General features: G+C 62.8%; 2 protein-coding genes across 5 annotated transcripts; both read right to left on the minus strand.

Annotated features, from left to right (window-relative positions):
• Window positions 1-3,021: 3,021 nt before the first annotated feature.
• Window positions 3,022-13,846, minus strand: MBD3 (methyl-CpG binding domain protein 3). Of its 3 annotated transcripts, none has more exons than XM_019433986.2 (6): window positions 13,652-13,846; window positions 8,458-8,617; window positions 7,636-7,773; window positions 6,741-6,831; window positions 6,251-6,428; window positions 3,022-4,688 (listed from the first exon to the last, which is right to left on the minus strand). In XM_019433986.2, the coding sequence occupies exons 1-6, from the start codon at window positions 13,663-13,665 to the stop codon at window positions 4,490-4,492; spliced, it is 780 nt and encodes a 259-aa protein (XP_019289531.1). In that variant the 5' UTR covers window positions 13,666-13,846; the 3' UTR covers window positions 3,022-4,489. The 3 variants fall into 3 exon arrangements, with proteins under 3 accessions (XP_019289531.1, XP_019289529.1, XP_053753166.1); XM_019433984.2 differs by having other exon boundaries at window positions 13,556-13,680; XM_053897191.1 differs by lacking the exon at window positions 13,652-13,846 and adding an exon at window positions 8,970-9,157.
• Window positions 13,847-18,604: 4,758 nt separating this feature from the next.
• LOC109257700 (cytochrome b-c1 complex subunit 10) lies at window positions 18,605-21,023 on the minus strand. 2 transcript variants are annotated; one of them, XM_019434015.2, is made up of 3 exons: window positions 20,891-21,023; window positions 19,339-19,487; window positions 18,605-18,739 (listed from the first exon to the last, which is right to left on the minus strand). In XM_019434015.2, the coding sequence occupies exons 1-2, from the start codon at window positions 20,938-20,940 to the stop codon at window positions 19,367-19,369; spliced, it is 171 nt and encodes a 56-aa protein (XP_019289560.1). In that variant the 5' UTR covers window positions 20,941-21,023; the 3' UTR covers window positions 18,605-18,739; window positions 19,339-19,366. The 2 variants fall into 2 exon arrangements, with proteins under 2 accessions (XP_019289560.1, XP_053754342.1); XM_053898367.1 differs by having other exon boundaries at window positions 18,605-18,881; window positions 19,335-19,487.
• Between the last annotated feature and the right edge of the window lie 68 nt (window positions 21,024-21,091).

A 21,091-nucleotide genomic window follows, 5' to 3' on the forward strand; every position in this document is an offset into this window, starting at 1 on the left:
GCCCCTGGCACCCCTGAATCCACTTTCTGTCTCTATGGATTGCCCTCTCCTGACCTTTCACTTAAGCGAGTCCCGCTCTGGCCGTGTTAAGGGCTCTCCGGGCAAACGGAAGCAGTGGGGCCCACGGAGAGATCTCTAAGGGGAGACAAGGGGACTGGCTCACGTGGTTATGGAGGCCAAGAGGCCCACGGCCCGCCGTCCACAAGCGGGAGCCCTGGGAGGGTCGTGACCCGGCCGGAGTCTGGGGGCCTGGTGCCCGCGTGCGCTGCGCAAGACGGCCGTCTCAGCTCAGGAGGAGAAGGCGACACCGTTTTGTTCCATTTGGGCCCCTGGTGGACTGAGCGAGGCCCACGTTGATGAGCGAGATCCCTCTACGCTGCCTGCCGGATCGAATTCTCATCCCTTCCAGACACGTGCGTGGACGCACCCAGAACTAACGTGTCCCAGCTACCTGGGCATCCCTTGGCCTCGGCAAGTTGACGCAAAATTAACATCACGTTTGGGAAAAAAAAAAACCCACGGTGGCCTCTTGTGGCTGGTTCCCTCCCTGAGCGTCGTGTTCAGGGTTGTCCGCGGGGCAGCCGACGTGGGCGGCTTGCGGCCGAGGGACGTGTGCGTGCGTGAACGTGTTTTCTGCATCCATTTATTTGTTGATAGACCCTTGGGTTATTTCCATTTTTTGAGTGCCTTGAGTCTCGACCAAGACTGGCCCAGTCTTACTGGGGATGGGGGTCTGGGCAGCCCCTAGCAAAAGCAAAGAGCCCCTGTTCTAGACTTTTTTTTTTTTTTTTTAAGTAGGCTTCATGCCCAAGGCGGGGCTCAGATCACGACCCTGAAATCAAGACCTGAGCTGAGATCAAGAGTCAGGCACTTCAGGGGCGCCTGGGGGGCTCAGTCAGTTAAGTGGCCGATTCTTGGTTTCAGCTCAGGTCATGATCTCGTGGTTCGTGAGACTGATCCCCACGTTGGGCTCTGCGGTGACAGTATGGAGCCTGCTTGGGATCCTCTCTCTGCTCCTCTCCCCTGCCCTTGTTCTCTCTCAAATAAATAAATATTAAAAAAAAAAAAAAAAAAGTCAGACGCCCAAACCAACTGAGCTACCCAGACGCACCTAAGAGTCTCTGTTATAGAATGTGTGTTAGAAATTTCCAGATGACAGAACGTTCTCCGTCTGCTCTGTCCAGTTCAGTAGCCACCAGCCCCGTGTGTAAGGAAGGGGCTGTTTAATTAGTTGTAGCCACTTTGAACTGAACTGCCATATGTGGCTGGACTGGACCATTCCAGAAATCTGAGCGAGCTGGTCCCTCTGCCCCAGTCCTGCCACCACTTGACTAATAAAATCCCAACTTGTTTTGTTAGGAGCCACTGCCTGAGGTCACCCGAGGCTCCCTTCCTCCTCAAACTCCGTGGGTCCTGAGCTCGACCAGCTCCAGGCCTTGTGCGGCCACTGCCGGCCTCCCTGAGGGACGCGCACACACAAAGGCTGGGCGGCAGGAGTGAGCTTGGACAGAAAGGTGAGATGGCCAAGCCACGGGGCCAGGCCACGCCGCGCTGCAGGCTTCCCGAAAAGACCAGGGATCTTACTTCAGGGTAGGGAGTTCAGAGGCAGAGAGACGGATGGATCCGCGCTGCTGGCTGTGACGACGGAGAGGCCACGGGCCAAGGACGCGGCGCCTCTGGAAGCCGGCGAAGGGGGGAGATGGGGCTCCCTGGGGCCCCGGCCCTGCCCACGCCTGGGTGTTAGGACTTATGGCTCCAGGACTGTCAGGGAATCAGCGTGTGGCGATGCGTCACAGCGGCCCTGGGAGGCTCTCGCGGTTCAGGAAGTTCTATGCCTGCCCCGGACTGGGGACAGCTGGGCACCCGGTGGAGACACGGGGGCGGTTCCGGTCTGCAGGGTGGAGATCCCTGAGCTGATGGCACCCGACAGGTGGCACTGGGAGAGTTTGGAGCCGGACGCATCCTGTGACTTGTGGCCCGGGATCGCCCTCCTCAGTCCTTGCACCACAAGTCTCTCTGGGGACAGGAAAGAATTCAGGAGCGGCCCTCAGGCTTGCAAAGAGCCCCAGCTCAAGGTCAGGATGGGCTCGGGGCTGTGTGGAGGCCCTACTGTGGGGCGGGTAGCATTGCACCCTCGCGCCACCGTCCCAGTCCGCTGTGTGGACGGACACGTCTTCTGTACCCATTCATTTGTGGATGGGCCCTTGCGCAGGCACCCTGGACACCGTTCTCGCTCCTGAGGTCCCGAGGTCAGTGGCCACTCAGGGACTCTCTGGGCCTGGGGTCGGGGAGACGCAAGTTCTCCACCAGGCTGGATGTCTTTCCAGCTGGCGCCCCCTGGCAAGGTGCTACCCTGTGCCGGTTTCCCTTCCGGGAGCTGGGCTCTTCCAGGAGGGCAGGACTGACTGCAGAGCAGAGTGAATGCACGCGGAGACAGCAGGGTGTGGGCGGGAGAGACAGAAGCCCCGTGTTGCAGGAGTGTGGAGCGGAGGGGCTCCGGGCCCAGGCTCCAGCTGCAACACGGGCACGGAAGACCCAGCAGGGGATCCGGGCAGCTGCCACCCTGCTACCCCAGGCAGGGGCCTTATCATGCAGGGCCCCAGTCCCCAGTCCCCTTGGGAGCCGGCCAGGACGCCCCCTACCTGAGCTCCCGGCACAGACCCCCACGCCTGAGACTTGGGCTTTCTCCGGTCCCGGCAGCAGGGGACCTGGGGGCTCTGAGGCAGTCACAGGGACTCCTCTGGGCAGGTGCTCAGCCCTCAGGAAGGCTTCACCAGACTGGCTCTTTCACCAAAAGTGGGAGGAGCTTCTGAGGCCTGGGGGGACTCCGCCCTCCCTGGGAAAGGCCACAGGGGTCCTCGGATTCCCCAGCCCCCGCCCCCCCCCCCCCCCCCCCCCCCCGGGTCTCCAGCCCGTGATAAGGCAACAAACACAAGAGCCAGCGCTGAAGGCCCAGGCGGGGGTCCACCCTCCCTGGACACAAAGGCCCTAGGTATTCAGAATTAAACCAAGGCTGCAAACCACACTCACCGAGATGGCTTTATTCAACGGTTGCCCACCGACAGGGTGCCTCCCGGGCCCCCGCACTCAGGCCCGCACAGGGGCCAGCCCCGGACGTAGCTCCCTCTCAGTGGCCGTGGCCCCCCGGGAAGGGCAGGATGGCTTGCGGCCTCGCGGAGGGACCTTCCCCTCACCCCCCCCCACCCCCCGGCCGGCATCGGCACCACAGCCCATGCGGGGCACCCCGTGGGTGGGTCTCGAGGGTTTGTGCTTTGACTGGGCTTGAGAGATGCTGCCGGTCTGACATCCTCGGAGGCGCAGGTGGCTCCCACCTCCCCCACCCCCTGCATCAGCCAGGGTGACAGCCGCACGGGGCAGCGACCCGGGGCCTTCCCAACAGTCTCAGGCTGTGGGGCAGGGCCGGGCAGGGCCAGGGTGGCTCCCCTCACCCAAGGCACTCAGGGTTGGAGGGGACGGGGATTAAGGACCACAATTCTGACGCCCTGTGTCCAGGGCTCCCCGGAGGCTGCTGCTCGGGGCACCGGGCGCTCAGGGATGCTGGGCCGGAAAACACGCCCCAGGATGGGAACTCGGGAGAGCTTTGGCCCCGAGAGCCGGGAGTCACTGTCCCTGCTGCACGGGGGAGGGAGGAGACAAGGAGGCAGTTGGCCGTGAGCAGTTTCTTTCTGCGGTGGCTGAGCCTCCGGCAGGGCAGGTGTCCACAGTTCACGTCCACGTGCGGCCAACACAAGGCTCGAGCCGTTACGCGGACGTCCCGCCTCATCCGTGTCCCGGGTTTACTGAAGGAAAACGTCTGGGTGGCCCCACTGCCTCCGGATGAACTCCGGGCCATCATGGCTGGGGAGCCATCCCGCACCCCTTTCCGGAAAGGCCGGTGTGCTGGCCCCGGACCATCATCCCTCGTGCAGGGATCGGGGACCAAGACCGTTCCAAAAAACGTTTCTCTGGCCCCTCGAGCACCCTCGCGGGCCGCCTGGGGGCAGCCGTCCTGTGTGAGGCAGCTGTGGGGACGAGGCCAGCCCCGAGTCCGCCGCGGAATGACAGCGACGGCTCCAAGCGGGGGCCTCCCGCGGGCAGGGCCCGGGAGCGGCTGGCACTTCGGGTCTCACGTCCTCTGGAGAGGAGCAAGCGCGGCAGCCCGCCGGGCAGGGACGGTCCTCCAGCCGTGCCCCCGGGGACCCCGGGGAGGGGACACGCCTGGGAAGACCTAGGAGGGGCCCCCTTCCTCCCGGGCCGGGCCCGGCCACGGAGCCCGGTCCAAGCGTGGAGACGGCGGGGTCGGCAGGCGGCTCCCCGCGGGCAGGGCCTCCGCAAGGACGGGGAGAGGGCGCCATCGGCGCCCTGGCGGGGAGCTGCCCTCCGGGGACGCCGGCACAGCCGCCGCCCTGCGTGGGGCACGTCCCTCACCCCTGCGGGCCCTGCCCGCGCGCGAGCTGTGGACCGGGACCCGCCTGGCCGGCGACCTGCTCTACACGTGCTCCGTTTCCTGGTCCTGGTCGGGCTCCTCGTCGTCATCCTCGTCGTCCTCGTCGTCGTCCTCGTCGGCGCCCGTCTTGTCCAGCGGGGCCTCGCCGTCCCGGGCCAGCTCCTCCACGTGCGCCAACATGTCGGCCATGAGCGCCTCCTCCAGCCGCTTGCGCACCTGCTGTACCAGCTCTTCCTGCTTCCTGGGGACACAGGGGCTGCGCTGGCTGCGGCACGTCCCCGCCTCCGGGAAGACGGCGCGAGGCCAGGAGGAGAGCGCGGGCAGGCGTACGTGGGCGGGTCACCTCCGGGGCCCTCTGTCCCGCATCCTGGCGGCGACCTTCGCAGAGCGAGCCGCCCTCCGGCTCAGCTTCCGTGTCCTACGGTCCGTCTCCGCCCGGGCGACCCCGGGGCTGGGGGCTCAAGTCCCCAGACGCGTCCCCCCCCCCCCCCCGCCCCCGTCTGCCTCTGCCCCTCCCAGCGGGCCCCGCAGGCCCAGCCGATGGGTCACCGCCTGTCTGCTTCCCCCTGGGGTCCGGCGCACGGGCACACGGAGTCCCCGAACCGTCGCTCGAGCGGGGTTTGCAAAGAAAAAGCAGACAACGGTGTCTGGTCACCGCACCCGGCCAGAGTGTCACTCGCCCCGTGGCTGATGGGAGTTCTGCAGGCGCACAATTCTAGGTGGAGAACGGCGTTCTCGGTCTTTCGGCTTCCGCTACCACAGCCTAGAAAGCCGTCAGCCCAGACTGTGAGAAGGCCCGCCTCCCCTCCCTCGCCCGAATGTGACCCGGCACGCGTCCGTCCCCGGGCCTGGCAGACGCTGGCCCCGGCCCGTGCCGCACCACGCCGCCGGCCGCCCGTCCCCTCTCCAGACACGACCGAGTCCACTGCCTGACCCTCCCTCGGGACTGAGCTTCTCCCAGGTCTAGAAGTTCTGCTCAGCCGTAAACACCCATCCAGCCTTTCCGGATGGTCGCGTTCTTCCCTTCTACCTCCAACTCCCTGGCAGCGCACTCCTCTGCGGGGCCGCGGGCTATTCCCCAGCGTCACCCCGCGGGGCCCGGGACTCGGCTCGGTCCTGCGGCAGGGCGCCCGCCCACAGGCCGCTCCGCCGCGGTTCCGGCCCCTTCTCTGTGTGGGGCCCACAGAGAGCCCCTACCTGCCCTGACCTCGGCTGTGTGTTCACACCTCGGTTCGAGAGGACACACGTTCCACGCTGCCGGCTCAAACGTCTCGCCGGGACGCCTGCCCAGATGGTTCCAGCAGACGGACGCCTCCCGCCACGAGCCCGCCTGCACCTGGACACCAGCTCGGCTGGGAAACCCTCCCGAGGCGCCCCAGCCCCCGGCCCAGCCTGGACCCGGCCGACATCCCAGGCCCCGGGACGTGTCTGGGGCTCACGGCACTCTCTGCGGCACCCCCCGGCAGGCACCCCGAAGGCCTCACGTGCCCGAGACGGGCGGGCCACACTGTGAGCGTGTCCACCCGGGGGAAGAGCCACTTTCTCTTCCCAAGAACATTCCCAAACGGCAAGGATGCTTCCCGTTCCTTCCGCAGGCCGCCTCTGGTCTGCCCTCGGTCGAAGACTCGCGGAAAAGCTCCCGTGGGTGCTTTCCACACCCGCGCCCTCGCGGTGACCACATCCACTTCGACCCCCAAAGAACGCCGGCGGAACAGCGGGGCCGTGGGGAGACCAGAGCTCTCACACACGGGGGCCACGCCGGCCACAGGCAGGAGCCGGACGGGGGCGCGCACGGGCCGGTACCTGATGTCCTCGTCGGTCACCATGAAGGCCTTGCAGAGAGGCTGGGCCGTGTTCAGCCACACCCCGGGGTTCTTCTCCACGGCGGCCGAGAGCTGCCCAGTGATGGGCATGGTGCTGGTGTGCAGGGCGCTGGCGATGGCCGACAGCAGGGTCTCGTCCGTGCAGCCGGGTCCCACGCCTACCAGGGGGCAGGAGGGCGCTCAGCACCGGGCACCCGAGGCCGCTCTCCCTCAGCCTCTGGTTTCGCTCCCGAGTCTCCCATCACGGGCACACGATCCCTCTCGTGACAGCAGCAGAGGCTGTGACTCACGGTTACAGCGTGCTTGTGTTTTGACGACGCGCGCGAGCAAAATCACACACATCTGGGCCTCTTAGGGACCGCCCCGCAGGACAGCCCTCGTGCCGCACCCCCGCCACACCCACCCCTCCACCCCCGTCCTTCCCCTCCACCCCCCCACCCTGCCCAGCCCCACCCCTCTCCTGGGATTACCCTGCAGGCCTTTGGGGAGGTCCATGGTTTTCACAAGCTCCTCGGCGATGTCGAAGGCGTTCAGGCCACTCAGCTTCTTCTCCCAGAAGAGCTGCCACCGGACAAACAGACGTGAGGCCGGCGGACGGCCAGCTGTGCCCCCACAATAGGCAGCCGTGCCCCGGGGGGAGAGCTGGGGCGCATCCTCGTGGAGGGTGGCAGTCCCGGCGTGACCTCTGACCCCCACACCTGCCAGAGTGCCTCGCTTGGGAACGAGGGTGCTGCTGGCCTCCGCCTGGTCCTCCCGGGGCCGGAGAAGCCCCAACCCGGGAAGCAAGACTTGCCGTCGGCATTGGCAGTCTACGGTTCCCAAAAGATGGCCCAACCCCAGCGGGGCAATGCCCCCCTCACACTGACGTTCAGAAGCGCAACGTCCACCCAGAGCTGAGCTGTGAGGCCCATCAGAGGCCCCGGGCGCAGGGGGACGGACCCAGTCAACCCACCACGACCGGCACCATCGACAGGCAGGGGACGGACCCGGCAGCCCCTGAAGGTGTGTGGAGCTCGTGCCCACAGACGGCACCGGGGACTCTGGGGACAGTGCACTGAGAGGCGTGCTCCAAAGCAGGAGGCAGAGGACAGGTCTCTGAGTGGTTACTTAGTTGGCTACAATCCAAATGCCACCGAGGGCGGTGAAGACGGGGGGCCCCGTGAGCGGCTCCCACAGCCTCCTGCTCCCGCCCAGGCCGCACGCCAGCTACGTACGGGCGTTTGAAAACACGCACAAAAGCACAGGTGATCATGGTTTTTAGAAAGCAGTTATAAGGCGGCACGTGTGCCCCTACAGGACGCAAGCTAGGCTGCCAAACGGCGGCCCGGGAAGTGTGGGGGCAGGAGGCCGGGCCCGTGGGCTCACCTGTCGAGGCTGCTCCACGGCCTTCTGGGGGTCACTCTTCACTTTGTTGCTGGGGTGGTTGGTGATCTTGGTCACCGGCTGCTTGAAAATGGAAGCCGTCTGCCTGACGGGGAGGGCTGTGTTGAGGTCGGGCTTGCCCTGCAGAGACACACAAGCTGACACCGCAGCCCCGGGGGCCTCAGCGAGGGCCCGTCTGGGGGCCTCGGGGAGCAGAGCCCGCGTCTCTCGGTCACCAGCATACCCCGTGGCGTCCACAGATCTGGCCCAGACCCTGCCTACCGGCCGTGCCCCTGTCCTGTCCGTGGGGCGTGGCCCAGAGGGCACCCTGGCTGGCACTGTCCTGTAGCCAGGACCGCAGCTCATCCCCCCCGCCCTCCCGGCCAGGCATCTATTGGAGACTGGAGGACACATAGTGTCACCGGGCGTCGGCCGAACATGTGCTGCTTTCTGGTCCCGCTGCTGGGCTGGGCGACAGACTGTGACAGACACGCCAGATAGCCAGGGGCAGCGGGCCCGTGGCCTCTCCCAGGGACAGAGTGCAGACGACATCTTCCCTTCTTTCTCCTTTTCCGGGGCTTCCAAATTTCCCTCAACAGATAGGACTTTAGCGCGATTCAGGACGAGTGGAAACCTCTCTCTCCCCACCAAAAGCGTTGATTTTTTTAACGTTGTTTCTTAAATTAGGCTTTTCGATAAACCCTAAGCCCAACGGGGGGCTCAGACTCATGACCCTGAGACCTGGACCCCCACGCTCCACCGACTGAGCCAGCCAGGTGCCCCCAACAGTGGCTCTGAACGGCGAGCCCGAGGCCGGGCGCTCACCTTGACCTGGCTGGAGGAGTCGTAGCGGACCCTCTGCCGGCTCCGGCTTGCCTTGCTCATCAGCAGCTTGCCTGTCCGGAAGTCAAAGGTGCTCAGGTCCATGGAGCCGCCCAGGTAGCGGGCCAGCTGCGGCTTGCTCCGGAACTTCTTCCCGCTGGGGCTGCGGGCAGAGAGGGGGTCAGCGGCGGGCAGGCGCGCCGGGCCGACCCCTGCCCCCAGCGCCGCCTCTCGGCCGGGGCCCCCGGCAGACGCCGGCACCGCGGGAGGAACGCACCGACGGGACAAGGCTGGGGCCCAGCCCTGGGAGCCCGGCTGGCGTTTCAGAACTCCCGGAAGCAGGATTAGGCCATGTTCTGGAGAAAAGAGCCCGGGATAGCAGGTGCTCTAACAACAGTCTCCTTCTCGTGGGTACCACGTCGGGGACTGGGGTGTCCTGGGGGTGGGACCCGTCAGGAAACCGGAAGACCAGGTGCCACGAAGCCCCGGCCGTGAAGCTCTGCGCCCTTGCTCACCTTGTGGACGGACCGGGGGCCACCTGCCTGTCTGGGGAGCTACGGACACGGAGCACAGGGCTGCAGTGCCAAGGAGCTACAAAGGGCCCGCACGGGGCCCGGAGGCGTTAGGGACGACAGCTGGGATCGCCGACCGGCGCGGCCACTGTGGACGAGTCAGGCGGCTCCTCCAACGACCGGACGGCAGCCCCACGCCCAACATCTACCGCAGGCCGGGCAAATACACGTCCTCGCAAAACTGCCACCCGGAGGTGTTCGGAGCAGCGGGGTCTGTAGCAGGCACGAAGTGAAAACAGCCCGACTCTCCGTCGATGAACAGACATCATGTGTCCACTGTGCACAGTAATGTCCCTCGGCCGCCAGCAGGAGCGAGGCGCCCACACCCGGTGCCCCGAACGCACGACGCTCAGGGAGGGAACCAGACACGAGAGGCCACGCGGCATGTGAGCCCGCGTGCGTGAAGCGTCCAGAACGGGCTCATCCACGGACGGGAAGGGGGCTCGTGAGGGCCGGGGCTCCTCTTGGGGGCAATGGAACGTTTTAAAGTTGGCCGTGGTGATGGCCGCATGACTGTGATATACCACAATCTATCGGCTTGCACACTTTAAGCAGGTAAGCTGTGCGGTCTGCGGCTCGCCTCTCCCTCAAGCTGCCAGAAGCAGCACTTGTGTGGTACCCAGCAGGCCTGGTGCCTTTCCAAGCACGTCATTGCTGCCAACGCGATGAGCAGTCACTCTCCGTAACAGCTCATCAGTCTGAGATCGGTGAGGGTTTATTTTGTTCATCTCCCCTGCAGAGGCTCTGGGATGAGCCCCTAATTCAAGCAACTGCCTGTCTGCTCCCCGCCCCCGCCACTCTGCTAGGGACAATGGAGGGTCGTGGGACCTGGTACGGCCAGAAGGAAGCCCCTCCTACGACGCCAGGACCCCAGCGTGTGGCCAGCTGCGCTCTGGGAACCCCCACCAGGAGCTCCGCACAGGCAGGGCTGCGGCTGCAGACCGTGCTGTTCCCCTGGGCCTGGCCACGTGTGCCGGGCCCAGGCGCCCAGCACAGAGAGCTCCTGGCGGCCCGGGGTCCCAAGGCTGCTGGGGACCCTCCGGGAAGATTTTCTTTTCTAGGACGCTGTGCTGGTTGATGCGACCAGAGCCTATGGTGCCCAGGGCCGTGGGAGGGAACCTGGGTCAAATACAGCCGCACAGAGGGAGGAGGGGACCCCGCGAAACACTCGCCAGCATCTCTTGGCCTCCAGTCACCTGCGCTTGCTACACGAGAACAGGAACTAGACACAGGGCACAGAGAAGTGGCTGCTTAGAACTGGCGCGTGGCGGCATTGGGCACTGGTGGCTGGGGGGTCTGGGGCTCTCTTGGAGAATGTTCTAAAACCGACTGTGGAGGTTGCCGTACCCATGTGTGAAAACTATTCAGTCGCGCATTTTAAATGGATGATCTATGAGGTGTAGATCCTAATCTCAAAAAAGGTGTTTAAGAAAAAACAAAAGAACAGACAAAAAGTGTGTTAGTAGATTCCAGAGGCTGGGGGAGGCATGGGGGGGGGGGGGGCAAAGCTAACAGGCATAGGCCTCATTTTGGGTGATGGAATGTTCTAGAACTATGTAGTGGTGATGGCTGCACAACTTTGTGAATGTACTGAAAACCACCGAATAGGACACTTTTAAAGGATGGATCAGAGAGAATGTGGATTATGTCCCAACTTTTAACAAAGGTTCTAGATATCTGTATTAACAGAGGAAGACGTCCCTGATATTTTATTGAGAAAAACACACACACACACACACACACACACACACACACACACACCCCTAACAACCCTGGATTTAACAAAACTGCACACACAGGAATAAAAGAGCACAGACCAGGGGCTAGAAGCATGGGGACGGAGTGGGGACGGAGGGCTGCGGGCTGGCCCCTGTCACGTGGCTGGCTGTGGGGACACCAGCCAGCACCGAGCCCAGAGCCTCAGGCCAGAGGAGATGGACGCAGGCCCAAAAGGCAGCCCCCCTTCTCGTCTGTAGAAAGGGCTGCTGTGAGGGTCGCCTGGACCAGAGAGTGGGCACTGACACCCGTGAGGCCCTGACAGCAAAGTGCACCTGCTTACAGCCAACCTCACCCTGCTGCCCAAGGAAGGGGGGGGGGGGGGGAGGCGATGTGCTAAGCACCTTCTGCTCTTCCTGAGCAATGAGATCTTCTGGTGGATTCCTCTCTACTCTACACTCCTCCAAAGAATGAGCCCTGAGGACAGGGTACTAACATCCCACAAACCCTCAGCTTCCTGCCTGGGCAAAACTGTCACGCGGTGAGCTTATTTTCACGATACAGAGGAGACGCGGCTGCGGCCTGATGCTCCCGCCGCCCACCCCCCAATCTCAGCAGAGCCCGGTCTTTGAGCTACAACGATGGGAGTGGTGTGAGGTCACCCCGCCTCTCCTGTGTGACAATCTGGCAAAGCACGCACTCGCTTCCTCCACTCTCTGGACAAGGAAATCGAGACCCACCGATTCCTAGGGACAAGGCTTGGATCCCAATCCAGGCCTGACTCAAAGCCCTTATGTTCTGCCTTCCCTCTGCATTAAGAGATTTCGAAAAGTCCATCCGTGCTCTTGCCTGGTTGCCTGGTTGAGCGGGAGCCCCAACAGGTGAAGAGGCCACAGACACATGTTCCACAAAACATCACGGGTTCCCGATCACATCCCCCCACAAACCTCCTACCCGTCGGGAGGGAAGGTGACACCCACCTGCCTGGTGGGTCATCCAGACCAATGACTTGGGGACGGCGTTGGACCCTACCCCTTCTTCCTCCCCTCAGGCCCACCTCTGGGTTATCCGTCCGGCCCGTTTGGAGCTTTTCCCCACCGCCAGAACCCCAAGCTCAGGTCTAGGGCCTCAGAGTAAGGTCCCATTTGGCCGAGGCCCAAAGAGGCCCACACACAGGCGGGGACGGAGGCAGAGCAATGTTATTCTCAAGGTTTCCGGCCATGCTGACCTCGGCTCGGCCTCCCAGGTTCTCTGCACAGGATGCCCTCTGCCTGGAGAGCTCCTCCCAGCTCCCCTGTCAGTGCTCAGCTCCGCGTCACCTCTTCAGGGAGGCCCTCGCTGAGCTGCCCCAGCCTCAACCCAGCACCCCATTACTGGTCCTCACAGACCCCTGGACTTCTCAGTGTAGGCCACCACCTGTAACTACGGGAGTAACAGGGTGCCAGCGGATGCTGTCACCCAGGGGAAGAAGGTCTCACTCCCAACTGACTGAATGGCCAGGACCCAGCAGGTGCTGCAGAGGGTGTCTGTTAAATTAACAAAGGACTAGAGCTAGAGAGACCCGCTTCTTTGGCCTTTACACCTAAAAAGAAAAGCCGACGCACAAGCATGCTTGGAATTAAACCAAGCAGGTGGTTCCCAAACTGAGACCTCCTCACTAACCCAGCAGGACAGAACCGCAAAGATTCAGGCTTTCTAAACAGTCAGAAAGAGAGTGACGTCGCAGACCGCAGCAGTGGACATGTCCCCAAGAGACGCTGCTTGTGGCTCCACGAGGTCAACGCTGGAAGTCACAGGGTCCCTGCTCTTTTTGGAACCCAGAACCTGAGCGGGTACTGGACGAGCTGCCATTCCTTCCCTGCTCACTTCCCTCACTCCTTCCCAAACGGGGCTGGCAAAGGCCCACGAGGGACTCAAGTGCTGGGTGGACAGCACAGCACTCCCGGCCCTCTAGGCATCACCCGGGCAGTTTCTGGGCCCTTGACCAGTGGCACGACCCCCAGCACCGGCCCGCCTTCGACACGTGGCGGGTGTCCCTCTTTACTTTGTTAGAGACCTGAACGTGCCCACCCAGGATCCTGAAGCCAGGGGGAGACAGCCATCAAAGCTGGCTCAGAAACAAAAGCATCTTCCACCAATCGGAGAGAAAAAACGAGGGAGAAGGAAAACAGCAGGTGGCCAACTGTCTGGGGCTGGGCTGCCAGCCGCCCACTAATTCTTTATTCCGCCGAGAACCTTCCTCGCCATCTCTCCCCGGCCAACGGCAGCCCCTCCTTGCAATCTGGGGGAGAGGTGCTCACGAAGTCTCGCGCCTCCTGTCTTTGAGACTGGAGGGGCCACGACTCACGGGAGCGGCGGTCTCGGAGGGGGCCCGTGGATGGCGGAGGGGCGGCCCCTTCAAACACGCGGCCCCGGGGAGGGCCCCCGCCACCCCGGGAAGGGCCCCGGCCCCCCAGAGCGTCCCCGCCTCGGGCTGCGCGCGCCCCGCCGATCCGAGGGAGAGCCCAGCCCCCACCCCCGCCTCCCAGCGGCGTCTGGCCCGCGCCGGGCGCCCCTCGCCCCGCCAGCGGGCCTGCTGCGGCCGCGGGAACAAAGGCCACCGCCCGCCCGGCGCCGACCCGCGCTCCACGCGGCCGCGGGAAGGGGGGGCACGCACGCGCACTGGACTGGGGCCGCCGCGCGCCGGCACGCACGCACGCACGCACGACGCACGCGCGGGCCCAGGCCGCAGCCCGGGTCGAGGCGCCCAGGCCGCCGCAGAGGCCGCTGGGAGGCGCCCGTTGGGGCCCTGCCCGGCCGGCACGTTCATTCACCTATAGTAAAAGACATCCCTGTGGCCGGCCGACAGCCCCGACCTTCTGGGCACTTCTTCCCTCTCCCAGCCCTGCGGGAGCGCCGGGCACTCCCACCTCTTCCGCTCCATCGCGCCCGGCTCCTCGGCCCGCCGCCGCCGCCGCCGCCGCCCGGACCCCCGCTCGCCGCCGCCGCCTCAGCTGCCTCCGCTGCCGCCGCCGCCGCCACTTGCCGCGGCTGTTCCGGCCCGCGGGCCCCCGCCCTCCGCCCCCAGCCGGGCACGCGCCGGCTTTGCCGCCCTCTCGGCCCCCTCCCCGCGCTCGCCAGCCCCCGCTCGGGGGGCCCGCTCCGCCCACCCGCCCGCGCGGGGCCCCGTGCTGCGCAGGCGCCGCGCGGGTCCCACCCCGCGGCCGCCGGCCCCGCCCCACGGCGGCGGCCCCAATCAGCGCGCGGCCAGGGGTGGGGCCGGCGGCGGCGCGCGGTCCGCCCGCCCCGCCCCGCGCCTGCGCCCTCGGCCCCACGACCTGCCAGCAGCCGGACCGCCCCGCGCCCGCGCGCTGTCCGGTCCTGGGTTCTGCCTCTCGTCCCGTGCCTCCAGGTCCCCGCTCGAATCCCGGGTTACCCGCTCCAGTGTCGGGCCTCCATCCGTCCCACCGTCCCCCTGGTCTCCCAGCCTCCGGGCACCGTCGGTGGCCGCCGCCCTCCACGCCCCAAATCGCTCCCACCGCCTTTCTAACGCCTCCGAATCGAGGAGTCAGCCCCCCTCTCCCGGCTCCACCTTTAGTACGGAGGCCTTCCGTCCCCGGGTCTGGGACCTTCCTACGGAATCTCTCGCCTCCACTTTTGACCCCTCCCCCCAAGCCCTTCCTGGCCGCGGCGAGAGACCCGGTGGATTCCCCCTCTCGGCCCCTCCTGTGGCTGGCCCAGGGCGGGTGTTGAAGGAAAGACGCTTGAACGAGTGGACAGGGCTGTGACCAGTCCCGGGGGAAGGCTGAGTCTCCCGACGGGCCTGACCTGGCGTCCGGTCCCTGTGTGAGAGAGGAGCAGGGCGGGGGGTGGGACCTGCTCGGCTGAGGACGGCGGAGGGCCGGGGTCTTCACTGCCCTGGAGCCCTGTGATCACGCTCGGGTCGGAGCCAGGTCCTCGTCGGGCAGCCCCAGACCACCGCGTGGAGGGCAGGAGTAACTCGTTTGCTTCATGTTTTGAGGTTAAGTGTAGCTTCTGACAGTTCCTTACGCCCCCTTTCTTCCTGCGGTCTCACAGGTAAAAGGGCAAAGCGGTCAGGCTGGCACGCTGAGCGGTCACCGTGCAAAGCTGGTTTGGGCACTGGTTCCTGGCTGGAGAGTTCAGGCCAGGACCCTGGCCTTTGTGGAGGGCAATACTCGTTAACTACAGCGGGTCTTTTTCTCGCTTGTACGATTTTATTTAAGAACTAGTTAAACAAAGGTATGGGTGGTTATTGCAGTCAGTGAACCCACGTGAAGGCACATAAAGGAAAAGGTATGAACGTTCTTGTGTCAGAGGCCCCTGGTACCGCTCCCAGGCCCTGCTTTCTAGTTTTGGGGTGCATATCCAGAAGTGGAATTGCTGGGTTACATTGTAATTCTAGGTTATCTTTAGAACTGTCCAACTGCTTTCCACGGCACCTGCCCCACTTCACATTCCTGCCAGTGATGCATGAAGGCTCCCTATTTTGCCACATCCTTGCTAATGTTATTTTCTGGGTTTTGATAGTACAGTATTGATGGATGTGTACCGTGGGGTCATAAGATTTGACCTTAAGAACCACCATTGAGGGGCGCTGCCCGGCTGGCTCAGTCAGTGGGGCATGTGGCTCTTGATCTCAGGGTTGAGTTAGCCCTACATTGGGTGTGGAGCCTACTTATAAACAGAACAAAAAAACCAAAACACCACCACAATAAAGAAACAGTCAAAAATGCTCCCTAGGTAGCGCCCCTCCACCCTTCTCCTCGGGCATCCAGCCTGTCAGCCCTCGCTTGCTTCTCAGGGAATCTGACCCCCTCAAGCCCAGGCTGTCTCCAGAGCATAGACACGGGGCCTGTGAACATCGTGGGGCCCAAGCCCCTGGGATTGCCCCCTGAAGGGCTGGTCCAGGGCCTTTGTGAGCAGGCACGGAATTTACGGGGAGGGTGGACATGATGGGGGTGCCAGCAGAGAGGAGAGGCTGGGAGCCCTAGGAAGGGGGACGGGCAGTGGTGCTCCCCTCCTGGCTTGCTGGAACTTTGCTCTTTGGAAACGAGCTCCCTTTCCTGGGCTGGCGCAGGCCCCAAGCAGACACCCTCTCCTGCCCATCTACACAAGGCAAGAAACAGAAACCAAACCAGCTGACATGTGAGGAGGCAGGCCTCTCCCTTCAGTACTGTGAACACTGGGGCTGGGTGACTGGGGGCCATCCTGGTCACCACGGAGCGTTGAACAGCATCCCTCACACCACCCAATCGATGCCAGCACGGATGTTCCCAGCCCGCAGTCCCTGAGCTGGTAGGAGGCCTGCCTGGCACTCAGCAGGGGTGTGGCATGGAAAGCTGTGCCAAAGACCTCAAGTCTGCTGTAACTACTATAACCAGTTAAGATGAATGCAAAAACCCGTGGCACACGAAATGCCAACTTGTATTTATTTATAAGTGATCTCTACAGCCAATGTGGGGCTCAGACTCATGACCCTGAGATGAAGAGTCACAAGCTCTACCAACTGAGCCAGCCGGGCATCTCCAAGATGTCAAATTTTTGAAGGATTGAATAGCGCTGTGCTGAGCCATTTTGGAGCCCAAGACAAAATGAAAGAGTTGTGACCCCGCCCCCCTCAGGACTTAAAGTGGTTGGGAAAGCATTAAAACACTGAAAAGTTGTACGGGTGCCTGGGGGGGCTCAGCCGGTCAAGCGGCCGACCCGATTCCAGCTCAGGTTATGATCTTGGGGTTCGGGAGTTTGAGTCTGGCAAAGGGCTCTGTAGTGACAGCATGGGGCCAGCTTGGGATTTTCTCTGTCCCTCCCCTGCTTGCTCTCTAAGTCAAGTTTTAAGAAATACCGAAAAGTTGTATTTTAAAAAAATATTTATTTTTGAGAGCGAGTGAGCGTGTGCAAGCAGGGGAGGGACAGAAAGAGGGAGACGGGGGAACGCTGACAGCAGAGAGCCAGATGTGGGGCTCAAACTCATGAGCCTGAGCCAAAGCCAGACGCTTAACAGACTGAACCACCTGGGTGTCCCTGAAAAGCTGTATTAAAACTCACAGTAATTTGTTTAAATATTGTATTTATAACAGAGTCTGAGTTAGAATTCGACTTCTCTGGCTTTCATGGAAGCAAACTCAGCTATATTTTCATTAAAACCATTAAACATTACAAAAACACACAAAATTGTGGGAATAGGGGCACAAGTTTCTTTCTGCTTCAGGTCATGCTACGACTCAGCACAGCCCTGGGGCTGTGGACTATCCAGCCCCTGCGTCAGTTGGGAACTGTTAAAAAAGCAGAAGCAGAAAAACTTAGCAACTCACTCATCTCAGAGCTGTTCACTTGTGTTTAAGCGACAGACATTATTTATACGTGTGCAGTGACACTGTGACACAGGTGTTGTTATGGCGGCATCGACAGGATTTAACAGACCAGTTAAGTGTTGGTACTAGGCACCCATCTCACAGCCGCAGACATTGTCTGCGGTGCTACGGGCCCCAGGAAAAGGGCCTTGGCTAAAAAAAATGATGTGCAGGGGCGCCTGGGTGGCGCAGTCGGTTAAGCGTCCGACTTCAGCCAGGTCACGATCTCGCGGTCCGTGAGTTCGAGCCCCGCGTCGGGCTCTGGGCTGATGGCTCGGAGCCTGGAGCCTGTTTCCGATTCTGTGTCTCCCTCTCTCTCTGCCCCTCCCCCGTTCATGCTCTGTCTCTCTCTGTCCCAAAAATAAATAAAAAACGTTGAAAAAAAAAAAAAAATGATGTGCAGAAGAGGGGATCACAAACGCCAGTACTTGAGTTGAAACGTCCAGCGGTTCTGAACGTGTCCTCCGCCACGTCGATTCTGTGCTAAAGCTCTAGTCCCGAGTGTGGCTGCTGGAGACGGGCCCCAGGGTGTGTGATGCGGGGAAAGCAAGGTCAGAAGGGTCAGGCCCTGTCCAGATAGGGTTTGCGTCCTCAGAGACTTGCTGTCCCTCCCTCCCTGCACAGGTGCACTGAGGAAAGGCCACGTGAGGACACAGCAAGAAGGCAGCTGGCAGTCTGCAACTCGGGAAGCAGGAACTTCCTAGAAACAAGCCCTGCCAGAACCTGGATCTCAACTTCCAGCCCCCAGAATGGAGAACATTTTTATCCTGTTGCTAGAGCCACCCAGTCTGGTGTTTTGTAAGGGCAGACTAACAGAACAGCTGTGTTCACAAATGTGCACGTATGTGCACACTGCACTGTTTCTAGAATTTTCCAGAACTGGGCAGGAGGGAGAGAACGGACTGTGTGCCACAGGTCCTTCTGTACCTGCTCATTTTTGTGACCTTCATGTGATGGGTTAACATGTCTGCAAGGTCTGAGAGTCTTCCCAAGTTCTCCTCCCTTGGAGTGAGGATTGGATGTGGGCTCGTGCTTCTGACAGGTGTGGACGAGGTGATGACGGAGACACTTCTGGGGAAAGGTCACTAAAGACCCATGGTGTCCACCTGCAGAGATGAAAAGTGGCCCCCAAGGTCCCTACAGGAGGGCACCCACGCGAGCAGCTCCTCCCGCCCCGGTCCAGCCTCGGATGCCTTAACTGCTTCCTCCTGAGCCATCCGGAGCCGGGACCACCCGACTCAGTTACTGCTAAATTCTTGCCCACAGAAACCCAGGGGTAATAGATGTTTGCTGTTTTACACCAAGTTGTGGGGAAATTTCTTAAGGTAGCGATAGGTACGCTTTACAGGTATTACCCATTAAGCATCTTAAGTAACCAACTTCTGCCGGCCATTGAGAAATTTCTAATTTGCAAAATTTTGGAACTGAAAGGACCCCAGGGGTCGGTCACTCAAGCCACCAGGGCTGCGGTGAAGGTTACCAAGTCGCCAGCATGACCACGTCGGGTGGGGGGCGGGTTTCAGAGCACGGTTTAATGCTGTGTGCATTCAAACATGAAAGCTGTTGTCAGAAACAGAGTCCTGAGTCACGCTGGGCTGTTCCAGGCACCACAGGACCTCACGTGGGAGGGGGCAGCACCGCAGACACCTGGAGGGGAGACGGCAGGGTGAGCCCCCGGCTCCTGCTCTTGTAGGAAAGGAGGCGCTGAGTGGTGATGAGGGACAGACGCCACTGTCGGGCTCCAAAATCAAATCCGGTGATGCCGCTTGGCTGCCGCAGGCCCGGGGCCCTTCTGGAAGATGGGGACGTAGGAGGCGCTGCAGCCTGTCATGCGGACTGCAGACTGGCACACAGGCAGGCCAGCAGCGGTGGGTCAGCTCCCCCCTGCCCCGCTTGTAAAATGGGGTATCCCTCCATCACGCCCGGGGCTGGGCCGACCGGGGCGGCATGGTGTGGGATGCGCAGTCAGCCCCCGGGCTGGCCGTGCGGGGGCACTGCCCCTTCCCCGGTCCCACGCCCAGGGGTGCTGGTTGGCAGTTCTGCGTTGGCGGGCAGGAGGTGCGTGCAGGGCCCAGCCCAGAGCTCCACCCTCGGGCAGGATTCAGGATTCTCCAGGGCCAACGGTGCAGGTGAGCCTCCCGGACCTGCCACCCCAGCTCTGGGGGTGTGGAGAAGCAGCCCCACGGAAGCCCCCTCTGCCACGCGGGAACCGCAGGGTTCACCTGCTGACGGCTGCCAAAACTTACCACAGGGATCCGAGGAGGGTCAGTCTCACTAATCGTCCTTCTTAAACTTGCCGTTGATGTAGGGCACCCAGTCCAGAATGAGCCGCCAGTCTGTGGCCCACACCAGCCCCACGGTGCCCACGGCGCCCCACATGCCTGCTGTGGGAATCCTGCCAGAGGACAGCGGGGGTCAGGTCCTGCCCGGGAATCTCCCTCCCAGCTGTATTTCTGGGTCTCTCCCCGTCCCCAGCTGCCACTGATTCAGCGCCCACCCCCCACCCCCCCAGGCCCTGCCCGGTGTGTGCAGACCCTCTGACAGCTCCACGGGGTGGGCACACAGCAGAAGAGCCTGAGTGGCCTTCACTCCCATCTGCTTTTACACTGGGATCTTCTTAAGGTTTTTTTTTTTTGGGGGGGGGGATTTGCTTAAAAAAACTTAAAACCCCAAGCTCATAACCACTCGTCACGATAGCTAATGTCTGCATGCAGGCACCAATTATGAGGTTTACAGTTGACTCATGACGGCCATAGGACTGAGGGGAGTATCAGGGTCTTGGTCTTACAGACGCGGAGCACACAGCACAGGAAGAGCAGGTCACTACCCCAAGGATACTCGGCCACATGGTATAGATCCAGGGCACCGAGCTGAGTCTAGCTCTGACCCACCATGCCCACTCCTCACTATGTCCTGTGATTTGTGGGAGTCCACAGTGGCTCCCACAGTCCCCCCTGATGTTCATGCCTGGTGTACCTCCCCCCTCGGCGCCTGGGCAGGACCCAGTGTCTGGTCTGTAATGAGCGAGGCTCGCAGGGGTGACCTTATGAACACAAGCTTCCGGCACAGGAGCTCTGGCTTGCTCCTGCTCTCTTTGGGGGAAGCCAGCGGCCACCTGGGCTGCCCTACAGAGGAGCCCACATGGCAGAGAACTGAAGGCGCCCCTCCAGCAATCACACACTCGAGCCTGGGAAGACCCCCGAGCAGAGTCTTTGGACGAGACTGCAGCCTCCTGAGACTGTGTGGTGGCTCCAGCCCAGGGGTGCCCGCATCCTTGACCCACACAGACTGGGACAGGATACGTGCTGGTAGTTTGAAGCTGCCCGCTCTGCAGAGCCACTAGCTATGTAGCTATTCCAGGTCCGTCCTCACCTGGCCGGATCGTGGTCAGCCGCGCGCCTGGGACGGTGGGGGTGAGGGCTGGAAGGCCCCCCACCTCGCCAGTGACGACCCCGAGTGCGGCCCACGCCCCCCACCTGGCGCCTCGGTGGGCTCACGGGTTATGGCTGATGTGGGCACAGGTTCTCGGCTCAACTTTTCCTGCCGCCGCCCCACGGCGGCGAGGCTTAGTGATGTCCCAGGAGCCTTCCCTCTAGGGAGGGTGTGCGCCACCCGCCCCGTGTCCCTGGTGTGCCCGCGGGCACCCGAGCCGGGGGTGCTGCAGAGACCCGGCGGCCGTGTGCGCCCAGGCGGAGGTCAGGAGCCTGCCGCTCCGCCGCTCTGCGCCTGTCCCATCTGGGACCCGGCTCCAGAAGGGGTCCCGGTTGGAGACGACGGGGCCCGGGGGCACATGCTCACCAGTTTCTGGCCAGCTCGCGGTAGCGCGGGCCCAGGAACCTGCTCAGCATCGCGGCGCGGTGCGCAGCTCAGGGTGACCCCGGCTGCCTCCCCGTCGTCCTGCGCAAGCGCGGCCGCCGCAGCGCGCAGGCGCACCGGAAGGCCCCGCCCCGGGCGAGTAAAGGCGCTACGCCCGGCGCCCCCGGTTGCTGCGCGCGCGGA

Source organism: Panthera pardus, unplaced genomic scaffold (genome assembly GCF_024362965.1).
Source record: "Panthera pardus isolate Hobbes unplaced genomic scaffold, ASM2436296v1 HiC_scaffold_8, whole genome shotgun sequence".
NCBI lineage: Eukaryota > Metazoa > Chordata > Mammalia > Carnivora > Felidae > Panthera > Panthera pardus.

Excerpts from the sequence above, each read along its gene's own strand:
- MBD3 (XM_019433984.2), bottom strand. The coding sequence starts at position 13,665 with ATGGAGCGGAAGAGGTGGGAGTGCCCGGCGCTCCCGCAGGGCTGGGAG. Across the intron at positions 6,832-7,635 it reads CCGTGGAGCAGCCTCGACAG|CTCTTCTGGGAGAAGAAGCT; the intron begins GTGAGCCCACGG and ends GTCCGGTGGCAG. Across the intron at positions 6,429-6,740 it reads CCTCCCCAAAGGCCTGCAGG|GCGTGGGACCCGGCTGCACG; the intron begins GTAATCCCAGGA and ends GCCCCCTGGTAG.
- LOC109257700 (XM_019434015.2), bottom strand. The coding sequence starts at position 20,940 with ATGCTGAGCAGGTTCCTGGGCCCGCGCTACCGCGAGCTGGCCAGAAAC. Across the intron at positions 19,488-20,890 it reads CGCGAGCTGGCCAGAAACTG|GATTCCCACAGCAGGCATGT; the intron begins GTGAGCATGTGC and ends GTCCTCTGGCAG.